The sequence below is a fragment of the Haplochromis burtoni genome, unplaced genomic scaffold (assembly GCF_018398535.1).
Source record: "Haplochromis burtoni strain Fernald_Lab_line unplaced genomic scaffold, NCSU_Asbu1 Contig_44, whole genome shotgun sequence".
NCBI lineage: Eukaryota > Metazoa > Chordata > Actinopteri > Cichliformes > Cichlidae > Haplochromis > Haplochromis burtoni.
The window spans coordinates 2,592,828-2,609,133 of record NW_024582405.1 but is presented as its reverse complement, the minus strand read 5'-3'; the positions used below and the strand labels follow the sequence as shown (position 1 = coordinate 2,609,133).

Below are 16,306 nucleotides of genomic sequence, written 5' to 3'. Positions count from 1 at the left end.
CTATTGACTGACAGACTCACTTTATGAAGGACCACGGGGTCGATGCCACTTCACAGACTGCAAACATCAGACCAGGTACTGTACTCTGACTCTGTCTTACTCTCATAACAGGGATGTTTTCCTCTTCTTCAGAGCTGAACTGTTAAATTTTACCTGTGGTTAGAGGTCGGTATGGTTAACAGAAAATCTGCAGGGGCTGAATGGATTAAGGCTGTTTGTTAATAAGTTTTTAAAGTGTTCATTATCGTTCCTATTGTTGTTTTAGAGTTTAAACAGATGCGCTGATTGGTTGGTTTATTTGGGAATTCAGAAGGTAGAGAAGAGGAAGTGGAGACAATAAAAGCAAAAACAAGTCAAAAGGCTTTATTTTGCTAATTAGGTGCCAAACACATGTATTATTATTGTTCTTTTGCCTGTAACGTGATGATTTGTTATATCTCCCCGATGTTTCTGTGTGATACAGATAAGGAGCTGAATGTCTAAAGTGACTAAAACCTTTGCACAGTACTGAACTTTCACCAGCAGAGCCACCTCTGACTTTATGAGTCCAACAATAAACTGGAGTCATGGCAGTACTGGTCCTTTGAGTCACAGAGGGTGTATAAAAGATTTACAGCTGGCTAAAAAATAATGATAATATCAAAAATAACAAAGCTAGCTGGCTATTAATTTTTTTCTGCCTTTGCAAAAGAAGTGAGTCTGTGAAAGATTTTTTGCTGGGGGAACTAGATGCTCATCCTGATGTTGTTTCTGCTGAGTCCATTTATAGCTGCTGCACACACACACACACACACAGAGAGAGAGAGAGAAACTTGCCATCGTGCTGCTGCGCTGTTAATCTGCATTGCACCAGAAGCTGGCTGTGTGGTAAGCATTTCGATTACAAAGTGCTGCAGAGGAAGCAGAGGTGATGTATGAAACAGCTTTATGTAGGACAGGTGGCTTTCCACCAGCTTCTTCAGAAAGATGATTCAGAGGAACAGGGCGTGTGACTGGCTGTTTTACACAATTAGTGCTGAGTTAATTAATTGTGCAAGTTTTAACTTTTATTCCTGAAAAGAATTGTTTTTTGATGCTTTTTTACTTTATATACTATTTTTTATTACTTAATTGTCAATTAATTACATAAAATTTGAACTTTTTAATCTTTTAGGAAAGTCAGTAACAGAAACTCTCCATGTTGATATATTTGTCTTTATAAAATGAGAAAGATGATGTGGCAGCTCAAACAGATTGATTCCTGTTTTAATGCCTTAACTCAAACTGTGTTGCCTTCTCAGTACTGCTAGGAGGTTAATCTACTTTGTTTGTGTTTCAGTTTTTTTGGCCCTGTCTTTTAAAATCCAGAGAAAAAGGAAAAACAAGTACACAGGAAAGAACTATTAATAAAACCAGATCCTGGTCACTGAATGATTGAAAATTTTTAGGTCTCAACAGACTTGTAATGTTTTTACTTCTAGCAGACATGATAACAATCCCAGATCTGATCAGGAAGAAGAGGGATGGAGGACAGTTAAGTGATGACGAGATCAAAGCCTTCATCCAGGCCGTTAAAGAGAAAACCATTCAGGACTCTCAGACAGGTACAAACCATCTGACATGCATTCACATTTCCTCCTTTGCATCTTTAACGTCTCCCACTCTTTATATTTAAGGGGCCATGCTGATGGCTATTTGTCTGAATGGGATGGTCTCCGCCGAGATTAAGGCCCTGACCCGAGAGATGATGTCATCGGGAGAAGTGATGGAATGGCCCGATGAGTGGAAAGATTTTATGGTGGACAAACACTCGACTGGCGGGGTGGGAGATAAAGTCAGTCTGGTGTTAGCGCCAGCGCTAGCTGCCTGCGGCTGTAAGGTATAGACTTTAACGATGAAATCTGATTGGTTAAAACGTTAAAGTGAACCCATTCTGTTCATGCCCAGCTGGACTGCGCTAGATTTACATGATTAATATTATTTTAGACTGGGACACAGTGCAGCCCCCGGTTCTGTTTAAGCTCCTCCCCTTTTAAACAAACTTCTTGTAATTTGTTACCCCACATTAGTAGAAGGTGATTTACTTGGGTGGGTGTGTCTTCCTTTTCTCAAAATGTGAGATTACCATATTAGGAATATTAATTCAGTCCATGTCCACAGGTTCCTATGATCAGTGGGCGGGGCTTGGCTCATACAGGAGGAACTCTTGATAAACTGGAATCAATTCCAGGATTCAAGGTGGAGCAATCAAGAGAGCAGGTGAAGCGAGCTGTTCTGGCTCACATATATTTACATATAGTTTTAAAAATTAATAGTTTTAACTTTTAATAAATGTCAGCAAAATGTTACTCTGGGGGGAAAACACACTGAAGCACTTTGCACCCCCCCTGGTGGGCCATGAGGGTACTGCATGTGATTCACAAGAGCTCAATTACAATAAATATACTTAAAAATCTTTTTTTTTATATCAAATATTTTGATTTTATGAGGTAAATAACCACTGGTCCACTGGAGTGGGCGGTTCAATTTGCCAACTACCAATGAGAGCCAAGGATACTGTTGGCTCACATAACAGAGTTGCCAGGCAACTAGACCCTGGAACAAGTGAATAACTTCCTGTGTCGCCTCTTTAGGCTCACGTGAGGATCATTGATTAAGTTATGTTAAAAGTTTAAGGCTCTAAAGATTTTCAGATATTAAATTGGGCTCAAGGATGGCATAGACTGTATATAATAGATGGATATAGCCACAGTGACAAACACTGCATACTGCAACACTGCATGCTCATTGGCTCACCTCTTGTCAGTCACATGTCATTGGCGAATGAGGATGAGACTTTTTAAAGTGTCTTTTTTTTTAAATATTCAAGAGTCGAATCTATTGACTGAGACCATTTACTCAAAAGGAAAGAATTTCCTAATAGTCAAAATAAAGTGAGTAAGTCTCTTCTGTTTAACCACCAGAGGAGTGGCCCCCTGCTGGCTCTTAAAAAAAAACTAAACAGATGAAACTATTGACTGTTTGGGGAAACAAGGACACTGACATCTTTACTGAAATTTGTTAATTAATTCCAATGGTAGCTCTTGTGATAAGGGTACAAAAATAACAGAAAATTAAATATTTAAATTCATAAATAAATAAAACTACATACGGATAATAAAGAGTGATAAACACTCAAAGTCATTCTCTGATTCAGCTGTTCTTCTCCAGATCCTGAAGATCCTGGACTCAGTGGGCTGTTGCATTGTGGGTCAGACAGAGACTTTGGTTCCTGCAGATCGAGTCCTGTACGCTCTGCGGGACATCACCAGCACCGTGGACAGTTTACCTCTGGTTACTGGTAAAAACTGGGATTAGTGCTTCAAGAGCCAAAAAACCTTTTTTTGTGTTGTTTTTTTTTTTTTTTTTTTTTAGAAATTTAAGCTTTTCCACCCGTGTGTTGCGAGGGTCAGGGGACCCGACACACAGGCGGAAAGGATTTAGACTTTCTTTACTTGATATGTGAGCCCAATCAGCCTTCGGGGGAGGGTCATTTCTACCTGAACATAAGTTTGAGCGGTTGTAGCAGCATGCCCATTTAAACTGATGAAAAGAACCAGATCTTTTGATACCCACATAAAACTGGTGTCCAGCACCTGGCTGGATTTTGCCGTGGATATCCGTGTTTTTTCTAGTCAGCTTACAGCCGTCTGTGCTGTTTCTGCAGGTTCGATCATCTCAAAGAAAGGAGCCGAGTCTCTGTCTGCTCTGGTGCTGGATGTCAAGTTTGGACGAGCTGCTATCTGCAAAGACTTTGAAAGTGCTACAGAACTAGCTCAGATGCTAGTGAGTACAACAACAATTCAAATATTTCACCATAAAAGAGGGAGGGAGGGAGGGATGTGAAACATCTGTGCATGGAGCGATGCAGCAACACAGCATTGAACCACAGGGGAGATAATATTGGGTTTATTACAGGTTATTTTAATCCAAACTCAGAGGTTTAATTTACAGCGCAGCGTCCAATGCCACAGCCCGTTAATGGCAAAGCTGACCTCAAATTTGGATTTCGCTGTTTATTTTTCTTTCAGGTGGAAGCAGGAAACGGCCTGGGCATACGTACAGCAGCTGTGCTCAGCGGCATGAACAGTACGATCGGTCGATGTGTGGGAAACAGCGTGGAGGTGATCGAATCTCTGGAGACGCTGAAGGGAAACGGACCCGATGACCTGATGGAGCTGGTCACGACTCAGGGTGATGACGTCGCTCAGCAGCTCTCGTCTGTCAGGGTTTGATCACCAAAGTAACAACGTGTCTTATCCGAGGCATTAAAAAGGTCCTGAACCACAAAGGAACACCACTTTATTAGGAACACCTGTGGCCATTTTATTAGAGACACATACCCTGTGGTCAATTTATTAGGACCACCTGTGGCTCTCTAAATGCAGGAAGCATCTGAACCTTTTCAAAGTGGCAACTGTTTTTATTAGCACACCCATGGCCACTTTATTAAGTACAGCTGCGGTCTAATAACGTTGCAGCATCTCTTTTGTGCCACCTGCCTGTTTACCTCTTCTAGCAGCAAGCCAGATAATTTGCAGTGTCGAGTTAACGTTAAAGATTATGGATAAATAAAATGTATCTTATCTTCATTCTTCTCCTAGCTCTATATAGTTTTAAATATTGCACTCCATACAGATGCCCTCTGATTAAGAAAAAGAAAATTATTATTTTACACAGTATGCAGCCCCTCAGTTTACCTCCCGTCTCTTTAAGGTCCTCCTCCCTAAAAGCCTACTTTGTTCTGACTGATCAGTTTCTGGCAGTCTACCGAGGAGCAGCACCCAATGCTTGTGAGCTGTACTGCTTGTATTTTTTGGACTTTGTACCCACAGGAACTACTGCCACATAATTCTTTATCTTTTTTTAAAACTCTGAACTTGTTTAATATTGCAGATCCGCATTAACTTGCTAATGGGGATTTGCCGCGTTAATGAGGTTATGGTGTTAACCTTGTATTAACGAGATTAATGCTGACAGAACTAATCTAAACCTGTAACTTTCTTTATACATCTATCCATCCATCCATCCATCTTCATCCGTTTTATCCGAGGCCGGGTCGCAGGGGCAGCAGCCTAAGCAAAGAGGCCCAGACCTCCCTCTCCCCAGCCACCTCCTCCAGCTTATCTGGGGGAACTCCAAGGCGTTCCCAGGCCAGCCGAGAGATATAATCTCTCCAGCGTGTCCTGGGTCTGCCCCGGGGCCTCCTCCCGGTGGGACATGCCTGGAACACCTCACCCAGGAGGCGCCCAGGGGGCATCCTTGTCAGATGCCCGAACCACCTCAACTGGCTCCTTTCCTTTATACATGAAAATTAAAATTAGAAAACGCAGAACAGCCTCTCCTTTGTGAAGATCAGAGACATGACAAGAATCTCATTGTTACCTTTGTTATAGAGTCCTAGTGAATATTACCCTTAGATGAGATAACCAGTTCTATAATGATGATAATAATTTTTTTGCTATAGCTAATAAGAAAAATAGACCACTTGGGTTTAAAATTAAAAAACAAACAAACACTTAATTCTGACAGCTGTAAAAACATCATGGGAATCTAAACCCACTGCATGCACACCTTTACAGACAACAACTTGCTTTAATTTTAGTCTATTTTTAAGTTTATTTAATTTTACACTGGTGTAAAAATTTCCCTTTAGGTACATTTAAAAAAGAAAGCATGATAAATATTTAAAATGTGTTTTGTCTGTGTTTGTAGGCGGCTTGTTGCTCGTGATGACTGGTCTAGTGTCTGACCTATCAGAAGGCAGAAAGCAGATTTCCGAAGCTGTGGTTGGTGGAGCAGCGCTGTCAAAGTTCCAGGCCATGATGGAGGCTCAGGGCGTGAACAGCGACACAGCTCAGCTGTTGTGCTCCACCAACGCAGATTACTACAGCGTCCTGAGAAAAGCGAAGCATCAGCTGGAACTGAAGGCTCCTGCAGACGGTAAAGCCAATAAAATGCCTCCATTCACTGTTGATGCATTCAAAGACACACTCAGGAAATATGAACTACCTGCACTTACAAAGGAAATTTATCATGTTTAGGAATCTAAAGAAACTAACAAACACAGCTATCTTTGATGACACGGGAACTTTTATGCTGAAGCGCAGGTTGTTACACAGTTTGTGATTATAGTTACATTTGGGGTTTGTTTTAAGATAATTTGTTACCAACAGAAATTAGACAAGAACTGCACTGAAAATCAGTGGCAGGAGGTCTGATGTAGAGATGAATCCAAATTTGAACATTTTGGTTTAAATAGTCAATATGAACAAAAAGAGGTACAACAGTGAGGGTCTGCAGCCATCAGTAAAACACGGTGGAGGCTCAGTCATGGTTTGGGGCATTTCAGCCAGTGGCGCTGTGGATGTTGTCAATACTGATGAAAATATGAACACAGAAAAGTACAGTCAGAGTTTGATCCAAAATGTAATCCCAACACATGCACTTGCACATGTGTACTTACATATGTGAGCCCTCATATTTGATAACATGTATTTTTACTGTGTCTTCCTGCAGGTATCGTTTTGGAGATTGACGGTTTGGCTTTAGCTCAGGTGCTTCACAGATTGGGTGCGGGGCGATCAAAGGCTGGAGAGCCTGTCAATCACAGCGTGGGGGCGGTGCTACTGGTGTCTATAGGTCAGAGGGTCACAAAAGGTAAGAGGCTGTTGCTACTGCTGCTGATGGTGTGAGGGACATCCTCCTGATGGAGTCGTGTGTTTTCAGGCGACCCGTGGCTGCGGCTCCATTATGAGGATCTGGCGCTGACCCCAGACCAAAGGAATCACCTCGAGAGCGCCTTGACTGTGGGAGCAGACAAAAAAATACAAACACAACAGAAACACACTTTGGTGGAAAAGATACTACCTGAGAAATACCAGTGATTCTTGAGATAAGGGACAAAACATGTCCGCCAGATAAAACCCAATTTGAGGGTTAAAAATATGCATACAAGACTGACTGAAAGAAAAACCAAGGCAATGTTTATACAACAAAATTATGATTTTGCATTTTTTATACATATACATTTATTTTAAATGGTACAATACATTACCAGTACCTTAAAAATCCATTGTCCAAAAGCAGGTGTGATAATATTAAAATACAGAAAAAAAATTTAAAGTAATTCAAAATGTAAACATCATGGCTCTCGTCACTAAATATTTAAGTCAATATCTTATATAATATCAAAATATGCAATTGAAAATTTATTTTTACATATTTTTTAAGTGATTAAAATCGTGTCCAGAGTTTTTGTCAACACCATCAGATTTTTTTAAAAGTACAAAAAAATCAGGAATTATTGTGGTTAGCTTACACTCTGAGGACCCCTTTACCACTTCCTGTTTGATACACATGCCATGAGGTCACTACTGTGATAAGGTTTTTTTGTTTTTTTATTTCATTTATTGCATACCTTTCTGAGAAAACCCTGTGTCACAACCATAGTGTGTCAACACCAAAGTCGATGAAATGCAAGATTTAAGTATCTTTTTTTATAAAAAGAGCTTAATTTAGGTAGATTGTAGAGGCCATAAGCAAATGATGCAAAACAAGATGGCTTCTGTCAGAAAAACATGTGTTATGAGAGAAAGTAGGGTGTCAACACCATCAGGATTTTTGCCTGACAGTGTTGACCCATTTCCAGTGGTGTTGACAAATGCCACAAAAGTGTCCCATTCACTAATTATATTAAGTTATTTTAATTAATATTTCAGTCATATTACTTTCTGTGTATTTTACTGATATTTCTGCTTTACAGATGTGTTGAATATTATCGAATTTGCATTATCTTGAATCTCATTGTTTATGTATACTATGTCTATAAAGCGCGTTGAGGCGACTTTTGTTGTGATTTGGCGCTATATAAATAAAATTGAATTGAATTGAAATTGAACTTTATTATTCCTGTAGGAAAATGCTTAGTTCTCTGCATTCAACCCATTCACTCAGTGATGCAGTGGGCAGCTACCAATCGAGGATAGCCGCTGTTTGTTGGATTTGAACGCCCAACCTTCCATCATGTGGCATCTACTGAGCTAGCTGTGCCCCAAGAGCTGATCTTTAAGTGATGATGGATGAATCCTGCTTCTGGGCCCAAACTACTCTATTTATTAAGGCTGTTGTGCTTTTAACATGTTTTATTGCTTTTTATCTTGTTCTATTTAATCTGAACAAGCCCCTAAAAACAGTCAGTGATCACTGTCAGCCTAACCATCAGAAACCCTTGCATTACCTTTTATCGAGTGGAAAGAATTTAGCGTCCATCCTCCAGCTTCACTGTGTTTATGTTATGCTAACATAGCTGTGTCACCAGCGATCACGTAGCACATCATTATATACCAGCTAGTCGAAATTCAGTAACCCTTCAGTAACCCTGCAAAAGTCACTGTTGTTTAGTTTTCTGGCTTCATTTATGTTGGAATGTAGGTGGAAACCAGCGAGCTAACTTCTAACTCTGTTAAATTTCATATGTTCTGTTTTCATGGATGCCTGGATGTTACACCTGGAAGAGCAGATATTCATATTAAAGATGAAGGAAAGAAAGAATTTAGACAGTTTGTAACTCTCAGTGATGCCGCAGAGTTCCTTTGACTTTGGGATCTGCAGCGGAGTTTGGACCTGGAAACAGCTAATGACATCAGACTTAAAGACTGGATAGCATCTCTATTGCTTAATACATAATTGTGTTGTGAATATTCATCCTTAATTTGTATAAATGCATAAGGTTCAGAAAAATTGTAGTAATTACAAAATGGTACATTTCAGGCTAGAATTGCAAAGGGGAACCTGTCAGAGGAACGAAAGAGGAGGAACAGGGATGATCAAAAAAGGAGAAAAAAAATTAACAGCCAGCCTGAGTTGAAGAAAGAGTTTCTCATAAAGGAAAGGGAAAGATCTAGAAAGAGAGTGAAAGAGGGAAAAATAAAGAACATCAGTGATCTGAAATGAAGAGAAAAAAGGAAGAGAAGGTTTTGGAAACAAGCAAACACACAACCAGAGTACTTTAGGTATCAAGGAGTAGTAGGCAGCTACTTGCTGGTGAACTATTAAGATGTAGAACTTGACATGTGCAAAAACAGAATTGTTATGATGTGTCTGATATTACATAAGTTGTTAAACTTTAATGGTCATTTTGAAAGAAATAATATTTTGTTTTCTATTAGTGTGTCACCACCGTCAGCACCTTGTCAACTCCATAATATGGATTTTTTTGTTTATTTTTGTCTTTTGAAGAACCGTATATTATCCTCCCTCATGATCTTCCAATAAAAATACGTAATTTTCTCAATGTGTCATTTGCATGCTGCTAAATAGGATTGTTGCTTTTCTGAAAATATGTATGACTGTAACGCTACTAATAAAAAGCCAAAACAATCTTACTTTTAAACATAGTATAATTCGTTTGAAAACATACGTGCATAAACAATAGAACAGAGATGCTGCTAATAGTCAAAATAGCTGAAACAACTTAAAATATATATTTTTGCATTTGTTTGTGTCTGATGGTGTTGACAAAAACCTTGCACTTCTCCAGCAAAAATATAAATTATTAAAAAATATTACACCTGGGAGATTGTACCAAAACATGGTGAGACAGCCAAAACTTTGTGTAACAATTATACGTAAATATGTTTGGGTTTTTTTCAAAAAATATATTTTAGAAAATTAAAACCTGTTTTGTCCCTAATCTCAGGAATCACTGATACACATCAGAATCAGAATCGTGTTTATTGGCCAAGTATATGTGCAGACACATACAGGGAATTTGGTTCCGGTAGATGGTGGCTCTCAAGCACAGTAATGATGTAAATCACACACACACGTGTCTATATATACACATTACACATACATACACAAAGCTGTGTACACCAACTATAAATAACGAATCTAAACTTGTATACATAAAATACAGAAATGAAATGAGGTGGAATGAATACTACAAAATGTACATAAGGTGCAGCTGCAGTCTGGGAGCAGTGTGACAGGTCAACTGTTAAGAAGGGAGATGGCGAGGGGAAAGAAACTGTTCCTGTGTCGGGTGGTCCTGGTCTGCAGGCTTCTGTACCGTCTGCCAGAGGGCAGCAGATCAAAAAGTCTGTGTCCAGGGTGTGAGGGGTCTGTGATGATTTTCCCTGCCCGTTTCCTGGTTCTTGAGAAGTACAGATCCTGGATGGAGGGCAGGGGGGTGCCGATGATCCTTTCTGCTGCCCGTACAGTCCGCTGCAGTCTATTAATACTTTATTAGCATATTAATACTTTTAAGTTGTAGAGTTTAATCTGCCTGTAGGAACAATGTGAATACTGCTCCCATGACCTCACCGGTCCGTCCGTCTCTGATGCTGCCGCTTCCTGCTGAGCTGATTAAAAGATCGGCTCCGTGCTCACGACTGCTCATCCTTAAACTTGTTACCTCAGTTTATCTGGTCTTCAGGTGATTTTATCCAGCTGCTTTTAACCATTAAGCTTTCCTCACCATGGCCCTCATGTAAAACTTCAGTATTTATCGATCTGTCACTTCACGGATATCAGTGTTACTCACACCTTTAATGTTCGCGCCATCTTTTCACCATCTATTTCCTCCTCGCTCTCAGATGTGCAACTGATGTAAGGATTCATTTAGAATTGTCATTTTATTGCTGGCTCTACAGATCTTTCGTTTAAATAAAAATCGCTTCTTGAAGAACTGAATCTTGGTTGTGGCATATTCTATCTCAGAAGCTATTCGATTTTTCTCCTTCTCGAATTTAAGAATCAAATTTCTTTCTCATAAAGTTTTCACTTTTTCCTCTGATCAACATCCTCTGACTAAAAATTATAATTTGTCAAACATTTTTGTTGAGTAAACAAACAAAACAAAAACGCTTTTCTTTTTCAGAACACAACAAATTAAACTTTATTAACAGTCTCACATTGACAAAAAGACTTAGGAGCATAAAAAAGTTCCTCTAACATTTTCATCATCTCACTTCTTTATTTATAAAAAGTACAAACAGAAAACAAGAGCCAGGAGTCAGAGACAGGAAGCAGGCGAGCAAGTTATCAGGATGCTCCGGCTGGTCCCGGATAATTAGCACACCCGCTCCTAAAACAGACTTCCATAAACTTTATTCACACAACAGTCACGCTGTCATCAGGGGTCAAAGGTCAGTGGACGACAGAGTTGAGGGGCTCAGCTCTGATGTTTCCTAAATCCAGAGTGGAGTCCGTCTCCTCATCGATCTCCCCAATCACCGCACTGTAACCAAAACAAGAAAAAAAAATGTAACCACGAAAACAAACGAGAGGATTACAAACAAAAACAAACAGGAAGAACAAATAAAAACAAAAGGAAAACAATAAACAATGATAAACAAACTACATAACAGAACTGTTAACAACAATATTTTTTGTTCATTAAAGTAAAACAACATGTAACAAATCTACATCTATCATGTATGTATGGATCCCCACACATCATTTTCCTTATCGTTTAAGAATAAGAGTCTCTCTTGGTTTTCCTTCATAAAAATAATTTTAAACAAACAAAAACAAAACTCTGATAGGGGTATCCGGATCAAATGTGCAACCACAGCATTCATCCTTAAAGCATCACAGAAAAAAACTTTTACATTTTTTCTTAACTCTTAATTATCCTGTTTTGCAATAATAAATTATATCTTTATAAAATAATAAAATTAGTAAATCATGTTAATCTGATTCTGTAGATTAAAATTTACATTAAGGCCTCACTAATCTTTTGTCTTCAGTATTGATTCATCATCAACAAAGGTCAAACGTGACTTACACGTTGTCACCTCGGACAATGTAGAGTCCCAGCACCACCTGCTCAACCCCCTGACTGGAGCTGAACACTCTCTCGTGACTCTCATCCAGGATCAGGTTGATGGTCTGATCAAAGCCCTTCAGAGTGCCCTGAAAAACAAACAAACTGACATGAACACAACTTACAATAACAAAAAGTTAACATCCAAAATAATTCTGACTTCACTGAATCCCAAATATTGTGAGTGGTGGAGTTCTGATGAGGATGTGTTCAGACTCACCACAATCATCCTGCCGTCCGAGGTGACAATGGCCACGGTACCTGGATCAGCACGAGTTAAAGAAACAGCACCTTTATGGACCAAAACCTCTCTAATATTATTCAGAACCTACAAATAGAAACAATTATCATCACACCAAAATTGAAAGCTATCCCGCCCACCCATTCTGGCCACAAGAGGCGCTTGTAACCTTAGCTTCTGTCTGTTAATGAGCTCCAGCTTTAAAACTGTAGGTTGTATGGTTCCAAAATTTAAAAAAAGAAAAAAGAAAAAAAAAAGCTTAAGATTTTACAATTTTTCAAAGTGGTCCAGATGTGATGAGTCCTGATGAATCAAACTGTGAAATCATTTACAGAACTTCTCTGATCAGCGGGTCCAAATAATATAAACACAGCAATAAAATCACGAGATTTTCCTTCTTGTGAATGTGAAACCTACATTTAAGAAGTCTGAACATGTTTTAACTCAGCTCTGAGCAACCCGTTTCTCACAGACATCTCTGAACTGCCGCTAATTAACAAAACAAGTAAGTATGCAGCTAAGCTAACTAGCATTTTCCCATTCATTCAGAGGGTTTGCACATTAGTGGCTAACAGCGGAAGGATACGGTTAATGTAGCTCTCCAGCGCAGTGGACATCCTAAGTCCCGGGCTCGGTGTCTATTTATCCAGCGGGGTGGTCGACAAATACTTATAGTGGTAGTCCGGTGACAAAATAAAACCGTGCGCACTCGAACAGCAGCAGTAGCAAACGGCTAACAACACACTGGAGCGCAGACTAGAGCAATCAAACACTGAGCATGCACGAGAGCAGAGCGCCGAGCGGAAGCGTCACATCCGGTTTGTGTTAACTCTCAAAAAAGAAAACAGTAAAAACTGCGAAACTTAAAGAAATAAAAAAAAAAAGGTGGGAAAATGGGAAATACAAAAGAAAAAAACGTCAAGTTTTCTAGTAAATTTGTCAAGTTTATAAGAGAAAAACAAAATTATGATACAAATTGGTAAACTTACATGATACAAACTATTTTTTTGACTATTTTTTAATGACTCTAAAACATTAAATATTTATTTTGTCGTTTTTCCACCCAATCCCTTAATTTTTATCTTTAATTATTTTAAATATTTATTTTCTTCCTATGCTCCATCATAGTTAATAACCACTTTCTGTTTATTTCAATATATTTTCAGAGCCCTCAGATGCTTCTTTGAATAGTAAAAATATTTATGACTCATTTCTGAAATATAAATGATGTGATCCGCAAACAAAATGCCCACCGGAAGTGATGTCATTTCCTGTAACTAGAAAAATACAAACATATTTTTACAGTTATGTGGTCCTCACAGGAAAAGATGGTTAAAAAATTATGACGATTCTAACAAATATAAGCCATTAGCGTAGATTTAACTACCAAACACAATAATAGGCATTTGAAATTAGCTTAACATGGAATAAAACAGTTTTGGGATCTTTTGGATAATTAAGGAAATCTAGTTAATGCTCTCTAAATGCACAACTATTACGTACACTTTAATGTCATTTTGAAAAATTAAAATAGTGGTAACCATGAAGGTGAAGATGTCCAGGCTGAGTGGTAAAATGGTGTTGAGAAACTTTCAGCACAGGAAAGACAGGCAGGTCTGCTTTGCTTTTCTTTCTGTCAAAGACGTAAAATTAAATATGTATTAGGAAAAAAAAATCATAAATAAACTTGTGTGTGTTGATGTCAGACAACACACAGAGTCCAGTTCTCCCAGCAGGTCTTCATCTTTATTGTTGCTCAGTAATCGTCCATACAAAGGCGGGTGGAGGAGAGCAGTGGAGCCCGACAGGACAAACAACAGGAACGTCATGCTACCAAAGTATTAAATTTGTACAAAAATACTTTACAACATCCCTGTTCCTTTAAAGAAAAATACAGTTTGGTTGGTTGGTGAAGCTACATGGAAACTAATCTGACCCACTATTTCAAATGGCAGTGCAATGCACGTGTGTGTGTGTGTGTGTGTGTGTGTGTGTGTAGGTAGGTGGATGTCTTGCTGAGGTGAATCACTAGAGTGCAAATCCCTGCAATGTTATACACACAAACACACACACACATACAGGCTCTAACAAATACACACCCACACACATGGTAATGTTAATACATGCGCACAAACACAGTGTGTATGGCTTTAGGTCTCACTCATCAAACCTTTGTGAAGCCACACCCCTCAGCCGTGTGGCTTGTTCCCATTGGTGGAGCAGTTCTCTTGGCTGAACCTTAAAACACTAACATCTATGTGTTAGCCCTCAATTCAAGGCATTAGCTCTATATTAGCAATGTAAACCATTTCCTTAGACCTTGTTAGTTCCCTTTAATCAACCTGTAACTACTACCTCGGCTAAATGCTAGCTGCAAGCTAAATTATAGTTCATGTTAGTTATGTGCTAACATAAACCACAAATCAGTAGAAGCTGACATAAAACTGACATACTCTCTTGTTAGCAGACATTTTTAGCTCCTTGGTTACCCGTTGTGTTTACCTACCTACAAACCAACCAAGCCCTTGCTATGTTAAGTTGTAACCACACCAGTAAATAAGTGTTGAAAAATTGTACAGCTAACTTACCACCCATGTACTATGTGCAACTAGCCACATGTTATAGTTAGCTCTAATGCTCTGCATCAACTACCACATGCTAAACTGTAGTTCTATTATTTCCCATGTTAGCTTTTTGCTAACAAGAGAAAAACTTTGTTTTGCAAATGTAAGCCCTATGTTAAAGGTCTGTAAGGGCTGTGCTGGCACTAGCTGTGTGCTAACATAAAAAGTTTAGGTTTGGATAGCTCTTTATTCATATGCTAATTAAATTACTTATACGCTTATTAACTAATAAATATAGCAAGAAATGGGTGTTACACATAGAAAGCCTAATTTTCTTGTTCTATGTGTATAGTCATGTGTTATGGTTAGACTAGTCCTATGCTCAATGTCTGCTAGATACATACTAATCATGTGTTAGTAATGTCCTCAGACCAAGTTAGGCTGCTCACTTGTCAGTTGAATTTGATGTGTGGTATACTGCTTTTGCTAAAATTAGAAACCGTGACTTAGTACTAACCATAAGCTAAATAGCTCTGTTATCCCCATGTAAGCTATGCGTTAACATAAGCCAAAAATCTGTAAGAGATCTTCAATGGAGCTGAAATACCCTTATGTTAGCATTGGCTGCATTACGTAAACCCCGTGTTCAACATCTGTTGGTCACATGCTAAAATGTATTTCTGTTATCTGTTATGTTTGCCTAATGCAAATAAGAAAAAGAGTCTTTATTTAACACATTAGCCCAATTTTAAAAATGGGCACAAGTTTTGCTTAACTGTGTCCTGACATACAATAGGATGTTACAATAAATGTTAGCTTTGGCTAGCTGTTTAAATATATGCCAACCAAGTTCTTTCTTTGTGATTAGCTAATAAACATAATAATAAATGGATATCAAACACAGCCAGCCTATGGTCCTTGTGTTATGTCTGTTATGATTACGCTAGCCCTTTGTTTAGTGTCTGCTAGCCATATGATAGCTATGTCCTTAGATCAAGTTAGCCTGCTCAAGTGTCAGTGTAATACCAGTGTTTCAGCCTTTTTCTAGTCAAGATGCTAAAAGACATTAATTAGCTCTACAGCTAACCGTACCTTAGTGAAGTGCAAGGTTTGTGCTAACAATACACAGACTGTGCTAGTACTGGGATAGCTGTGTGCTAACATAAAAAAAATGTTGGTTAAATTTAAGCTTTGGTTAGCTGCTTTTACCCATGTGCTTACAAGTCTCTTGCTATGTTTATTAGCTAGTAAACATAGTTGGGATAGTAGTTTGTACTGTGTTTATAATTATAGGTATGCTCTGCGTCTGCTAGCGTAATGCTAACTACATACTAGCCATTTTCTTGCAAAAAAAAACCAAAAAAAAAACCCCATCTGAGCTTTTAGAAATTTTTGGGTAGACCAGAACAGCCAATTACAACTATCCACATAGAAACAGCCAATCACAATGCTAATCCAAAGCACAGCAGCAACTATTGGAGTGTTTGGCTCAGGGATGCTGAGGGAGGGTTCTGATTGGCCACTTTAAATAGTGAGTTAAGACTAAGGTGAGAGCAGGAAGATGTTGACATCACTCGAAAATAAACACTCACTCACTCTCTCTCAGACACACACACACACACACACACACACACACACACACACACACACACA

At 38.8% G+C, this 16,306-nt stretch overlaps 2 protein-coding genes across 5 annotated transcripts in view; one reads left to right on the top strand and one right to left on the bottom strand.

Moving 5' to 3' along the window:
• The window catches only part of LOC102308981 (thymidine phosphorylase), a 15,628-nt gene extending 7,275 nt beyond the window's left edge, over positions 1-8,353 (top strand). Inside the window, exons 2-11 of one of the 4 annotated variants that reach the window (XM_005921095.3) lie at positions 15-75; positions 1,461-1,583; positions 1,656-1,858; positions 2,140-2,238; positions 3,190-3,319; positions 3,686-3,804; positions 4,050-4,212; positions 5,734-5,961; positions 6,538-6,678; positions 6,748-8,353. In XM_005921095.3, coding sequence (XP_005921157.1) covers positions 15-75; positions 1,461-1,583; positions 1,656-1,858; positions 2,140-2,238; positions 3,190-3,319; positions 3,686-3,804; positions 4,050-4,212; positions 5,734-5,961; positions 6,538-6,678; positions 6,748-6,905 — 1,425 coding nt within the window. In that variant the 3' untranslated portion in view covers positions 6,906-8,353. The other 3 variants (XM_005921096.3, XM_005921097.3, XM_014333243.2) reach the window with 3 other exon arrangements.
• Positions 8,354-10,892: 2,539 nt separating this feature from the next.
• lsm8 (LSM8 homolog, U6 small nuclear RNA associated) lies at positions 10,893-12,885 on the bottom strand. Its single transcript, XM_005921094.3, has 4 exons — positions 12,676-12,885; positions 12,069-12,109; positions 11,810-11,937; positions 10,893-11,260 (listed from the first exon to the last, which is right to left on the bottom strand). The coding sequence occupies exons 1-4, from the start codon at positions 12,704-12,706 to the stop codon at positions 11,170-11,172; spliced, it is 291 nt and encodes a 96-aa protein (XP_005921156.1). The 5' UTR covers positions 12,707-12,885; the 3' UTR covers positions 10,893-11,169.
• Positions 12,886-16,306: the final 3,421 nt, after the last annotated feature.

What these genes read in the sequence shown, in the direction of transcription:
- lsm8 (XM_005921094.3), bottom strand. Translation starts at nt 12,706, where the DNA reads ATGTCCACTGCGCTGGAGAGCTACATTAACC. An exon ending in GCTGGAGAGCTACATTAACC is followed by an intron (nt 12,110 to 12,675) that starts GTATCCTTCCGC and finishes GTGCTGATCCAG; the next exon opens with GTACCGTGGCCATTGTCACC. An exon ending in ATTGTCCGAGGTGACAACGT is followed by an intron (nt 11,261 to 11,809) that starts GTAAGTCACGTT and finishes TTTTGGTTACAG; the next exon opens with TGCGGTGATTGGGGAGATCG.